The sequence below is a fragment of the Desmodus rotundus genome, chromosome X (assembly GCF_022682495.2).
Source record: "Desmodus rotundus isolate HL8 chromosome X, HLdesRot8A.1, whole genome shotgun sequence".
NCBI classification, from domain to species: domain Eukaryota; kingdom Metazoa; phylum Chordata; class Mammalia; order Chiroptera; family Phyllostomidae; genus Desmodus; species Desmodus rotundus.
Window position 1 is genome coordinate 3739954 of NC_071400.1, and position 6000 is coordinate 3745953.

Genomic DNA, 6000 nt, shown 5'->3' on the forward strand with positions numbered 1-6000 from the left:
TCACTCCTGTCAACCAAGATGGCTGTCAGTCAGCCATGACACTCTGGTTCAAGAGGGACGCTACCTAAGTCGCACTAGGCACATCTGGCAAGGAGACACACCTAACATATCTGCAGAACAAGCATTTCTGCAGAGCAGGACCACCCATAGACAGGCTCCTGGGGAAAGTCCATACTTGCCAGCACGGGTATCAAGCAGAACAGCCATGTATCACCTATAGACTCCTGGGAAAATTCCACATTTGGCACCAGGGGTGCCAAGCCACTTATCAAAAAGACCCAGAAGGGTGGAGTACAGCACTTTGAAGGTGTAACTGAGGCAGGCTCCAGACCACTGCTGAGACAGCTGAGCTCCACACCCCAGAGTGCTGCCCCACGCCACGCTGATCTCCCTTGGCATCGGGTGCCGGAGGCTCTGCCCTGCTGGACTGAGGACTTCGTCTGCCCTGCTGCCCACCTGGCTGCAGACATCCCTCCTTGCAGGAAGCTGACAACCAACTCCCTTGCCACTGTGCTGTCTCCTGGACCTGCAGACTGAGACTCTGGGACTCGGGCTCATTATTCCTCATTGATCGCTGTGTGTGTGTTATATTTCTCTTAAGAGTGTTAGAGTGTGAGTAGGATGCTAACGTGTGCTGATGTCCTACTTTGAGTGAACCTGCATTCAACAAAAGCTGCGTGAATAGCACGGTGATTGTGTGTGACTCTTGTCTATTCCTTGGTGCAGGGCTGCTCTGCAGGCAGCTAGCCGGGCAGTTGTCCGGCTGACGTACAGGAAAGACTATATCACCAACAGACGCTCGTGACAGTCATAAAACAGCTATGATCAGGTTTCAGCTAGTTTTACTTAGCAACGTCTCTTCTGCCTTAGATCTTTAATAAACTTCAACTCTATGTCTATGCAACAAATGTTGTATCCTGGGATCACAAAATCCTTGAATAACACATAGGAAATCTATTTGAGGCCCCACAGAGCTTCTTCAAGATCTGTCTTCGGCCAATTGTTTTAGCATGGACTGATAATTTCACCAGATAATAACGATTTATTTCCCCAGCTGGAGCCTCTTGTCCCTAATTTAATTAAGCCATAAATATACAGGGCTGGGCAAAAGTAGGTTTACAGTTGTGAGTGCATGAAAGAGTTTATTGTTGTATTATTGTTTATCAATTATTGTATTTTTTATTTGTATTAAACCCATAAACCGACTTTCGCCCACCTCTGTATTCTGTCCAGAAAAAGAAGGAGTGGCACAGAGAAGGGAATCTAGAGCCGTGTTATGTGAAAAAGTATGGAAGGACCTGGGCTCGTTTAGCCCAGAGCAGCGAGATGTCTTCAGATATCCACAGGACTACCACAGGAAAGAGGGGGAAACTTTATGCTTTGTAATGTTTACTCTTTTTTGCATATTTCTAGTGACAGGGGGACTCTCTGGCCCCCAAGTTAGCCCACTTCTTTTGCAGCAGCGGAAATGGTAGGAATGTTCTCGTGCGTGAATGTACCTTCGAACACTTACAGACAGCTTCTATACCCCTACACTCCCCCGTCTCAAAGGGTCTTTTCTTCTCCTAGCTACATGTCCCTGTATTGTTTGCTCCTTACCTGACAAAATGTCAAGAGCCCTCTCCATCCTATTGAATCTCTTATGAAAGCACTGCAGCCCATCAGTGTTCCTCTGAAAATGTGGGGCCCAAAGGCAGGCTGCCATGTACCAAGCAAGCATAGTCAGACCAGTGAAGAACAGACGGGAACCTTTCTGGGTCTTTCTGGGTCTGAATATTATGTCTGTTAAGGTCATCTAGAATCAGAATATGTGTTCTACTTGCCTTTGAGTTCAATATGTCAACAATACAATATATGTAATACAGGTGCAAAAAATGCGAAGGAATATTTGCATTTAACCCATGGGCATGGACAGCAATATGGTGATTCACTTGGGGAGGGGAGAGAGCGGGGTTGGATGGAGGTGGGCAAAGGGAGAAAAGCAGGAACAATTGTAAGAGTATAAACAATAAAAAAAGAAAAGTTTAAAAAATCCTTATCCTTTGTCTTTTTCACAAATATGTGTCTATAAGCCATGCCTTCCCAATTCTTTTCTTAAAGGTTTTATTTCCCCTTTTTCTGGTTTTGGGGAGAGGAGCACCCAAAGTTACAAGCTTACATTTACGTTTATCACATTTCTTACTGCCCTTTTGAATCCCAAGCTTATAACTACCTATATGTGCCTTCTTTTTATTTGAATGTTTGCTTATTATGCCACCAATATTGTCCTCTACACAAGCACAAAATTATTGAAGAGAATGAAGCCGAAGCCGAAGCCTAGTGTTTTTCCTTCTTCAGAAATTGTCCTCCAGACACACATCCATTCTAAAAATATATTTTATGAGTGCCCTTTACCCAACATTTTTGAGACCATTCCAAACATTTACAAATCCCCTAAGTTTAATCTCCACATTTCTCTTACAGGAAGACACTTCGCTGAATTCCTTAGGAGACCCTAGTATTCCATTTCTCCAGCATTCCCCTCCCCCCCTTTTTTTTCCATTCCAGAAATCCTATTGCAAAAAGACACTGCATTATGCTGCCAAGTCCTGTCTTCAAGGAACCAACACCAGGGCTAATGATTATGCATTCCTCTCCTAAAAGCTTAGGAAATAAACTTGTACATAATTAATTCTAGATTCTTGCAAAGAGCAACATCAAGAACACACGTTTTGTAATACTTTTCCTTCTTTTTGAAATACAGGACTACAACTAGCCATCTCTAGATATGAGACATCTCTGACTACTTAGTGACTGTTCCCAGTGATTTAGTACGAATAGTCTGCATCCACAGGTATTCCCAGTGCCCAGGGAAGCTATTCTTCTAGCTGGCAGACCTACACCCAATGCCAGCAGTAAGGTGCTCACTTTCAAGCTGCAATCCACGGCAAATGTTATCTCCTTCCTACCAATATTTCATTTACTTTTTCTGCTCTGGTACTGTCTTTCTCCTTGACAAAGAAGATGGAAGTCAAACACATGTTTGTTCCTCTCATTTACAGTTAAAGAACTGAGGCTCCGAGAGAAGAAAGGAACCCAGCGTATGTGTAAGACCAAAGAGCACTTGCTCACATACCCGCTTCTCTTTGCAGTCTGCCACAGACATCTCAAAAGACAGTTGTTACATGACCAACACATGGTGTGTTATCACTCCCATTATGGTGGAATGAATGATTGCAATGGACCTTTAGAGGTCCCAAAGAGCTTAAATAATTTGACCAAGAGCATCCAGTACAACTCCAGATTCTCACTGGCGAAGTAGAGGTAGATTCCACACAAAGGCTGGAAAGGATGAAAAACGCCATTGAAATTCTAAGAACAGAAAACTAGGTGATGGAGGAAATGAAGGTGGCAACTAAAAGCTATTAAGATTTTCCAGTTGTGCCTAGTGCCCACGGCCTTGTGCACATGTAGCCCACACTGGGAATCGGCTGGGGGACCGTGGGTGGAAAGTGTGGCTCTGAGATTTTCTGAATACATTAGTTGCAAGAGCTCTAAAGGTAACAAAGCAAGCCACCTCCAAGCTCCTGCAAACGCAGCGACAGCTGCTGCTAACAGTCCTGCTAGCGTTTTTTTTTTTTCTTCCCAGCTTTTGGCCCTCTGCCAAAGGTTGAGGACCCTAGGGTTTACAGGCTGGAAAGGCAATCACTATCCGAGGCAGCAGGCGCCATCTACTGGAGGGTCACCCCACCTGCCTTTCCTTTTCAAGAAAGTGTAAAGGCTGACCCAGTGACTGCTCTGCGTAGTTGGGCCTTTCTTGGTTTTTGTTTGTTTGTTTTGCTGTTCTGCTGGGTTTTTAAAAATATATCTTAGAAAAATATCGGGGACTGCCCTGACTAGTTGTGGCTCAGTTGTTGGGCGCCGTTCTGCAAAGTGAAGGGTAGAAGAGTGTCCGGTGAGGGCGTATGCCTGGGTTGCAGGTTCAGTCCCCAGTCCGGGCGCCTGCGAGAGGCAATCCCTCGATGTTTCTATCACATCGATATTTCTCTCCCTCTACTTCTCCCTCCCCTCTCTCGAAGCATAAATAAATCAAATCTTTGTTAAACTATTGGAGACAGACAAATCTTCAATAGTTATAAACGACAATACATTTGAAAAACTACATCTAAAAAAGAAACCAAATTGAATCCTTTGTTCCTTCCGTTGCTGGTAGTACCCTCCAAAGTCAGAGAAAGACTACAAACGTGTATTTTCCTTTTAATTTCTCAGTTACTCAAAATGTATGGACTGAATCTTGGGGATACAGTTTGCATTCTGCGTAGAGGCTTTGCAGAGAGGTCAGTGCCCACCCGCGGGAACTGTGGCTGTAAAACAGAGAGGAGAGGCAGTGGTCCCTGGCCTAAAAGAAATGAAGATATCACTCTCAGGGGGGAATTTTCTAGATCTTTTGCAGCAAGTGTGTTCCCTGTTAGGAAAATCAGCTAACAACTACCAATCACCACACACAAAAATTCCTTGTCACAGGCTTGGCCACCCTCTCCCTTGGGGCTCTCAGTCCCCTGCATCCCGGCCTGTTTCTCTTCGCTGGCCCTTAGCTGACGACGGTAGCTTCCAGCCATAGCTGGCTGCGGGTCTGGGCTCAGAGGTCCGCTCGGCAGGCCACAGGCCAGTAAAGATGTCTCATTCTGTTTGTGGCATTCCAGACCTGACTCCCCCCAGGTGAGCTGCAAGGTTGGAACACCAGGACCGCACGCAGCGCCCTGTGAGTTGAGAGGCGCCCCATTACTTACCTGGAGTCCAGAGCAGGGTGATCAGGAAGCGGAAAGCCAAGACAGCCAGGGCACCATGGCCATGGCGGGGCGCAAACATCTTGGGGCACAGAGTGCAGTGCGCACTCTCGCTTCCCTCTGAGTCCTTTCGCTCCTCGTTCCGAAGAAAAAGGCAGCGGGGGGGGGGGGGGGAGGAGGGAGGTCAAGGGTTTAAGGTAAAGGATCTAAACTCTGTCTTCTGACTTCTTACGTCTGAATTCTGACCCTACCACCTCTTCCCGGCCCCCTCCCTTGCTATTCTCTCAGCGCAGGGCCGCCCTCTTCCCCTGAGACCCGTCCTAGGGCCTCGGAGATAGCGAGCTATTCCATGAGAGGAGCACAGCCTAGGCAGTCTCGCAGGGACTCTCGCTCCCTTCCTAACACTCTATCTCCGCCCAGGCCCACGATTCCCTCACAACCTTTGGTGGCAAGTAAGGTGTCGGGGTTCAGGACGCCCGTACACCGAACCTGCGACTGGGGAAGTCGGCGCCGGCACAGGTACCGCTTAGCTTCTCTGCGGCGCTCGCAACTTTCTGCCACTGTGTTGAGAGGAGGCGGCAAAGTTTGTCTCTGGAGGGAGGAAGTTCGGGACAACCGGGGGAGAGGATGGGAAGGAGGGAGGAACCAGGAAAGGGAGCCTGGAGGAGTGCGTGAAAGAGCCCAGAGGAGGCTAGTGCAGCTATCCAGGAGAGCGCCCCTAATCGACTGATGGCCCTGGGGCTAAGCGCCTCGGTGCGGTTGGGAGGGAGCACCTGCCAGAGCTGCATTTCCCTTTCCTCTTTTCAGGAGCCCACCAGTTCCCTCCCCCAGGCTGATTTCTTCTTGGCCTGAGTTTCGGACGGTATCCGGGAAGGATGTGGGGGGTTCTTCAGGCAAGGAGAGGAAGCGTACACGTCAGCGCGAGTGCTCCCGAAGGAGAACAGTTCTGGAGCTGACTTCAGGCCTTCCGAGGCAGGAGGTTACTGTGTGCTCAGAAGGTGAGGACCGGGGGCAAATGGGTAGCACAGTCTGCCATAGCCAGCTGGGTGGGAACGGACACACAATGGCACCCAGACAGCTGGAGGGGTTACGGAGATACAGATTCTAGGGAAGTAATTGGCAAGTAGCGACAGGCATGTGGTAGGGGGTGTTTGTTTGTTTTTGGCAGAGCCAGCTGAGACGTTATTTTGGGGGGGGGGGAACCCAGTTAATTTGGCTTTTAGTTGGGGGCCTG

At 48.1% G+C, this 6000-nt stretch overlaps 1 protein-coding gene across 1 annotated transcript in view; it reads right to left on the reverse strand.

Moving 5' to 3' along the window:
- LOC112300051 (vascular endothelial growth factor receptor kdr-like) overlaps positions 1-5512 on the reverse strand; it is a 161466-nt gene extending 155954 nt beyond the window's left edge. Inside the window, exon 1 of the mRNA XM_053917169.2 lies at positions 4770-5512. Coding sequence (XP_053773144.1) covers positions 4770-4848 — 79 coding nt within the window. The 5' untranslated portion in view covers positions 4849-5512. The remainder of the gene's footprint in view (positions 1-4769) is intronic.
- Between the last annotated feature and the right edge of the window lie 488 nt (positions 5513-6000).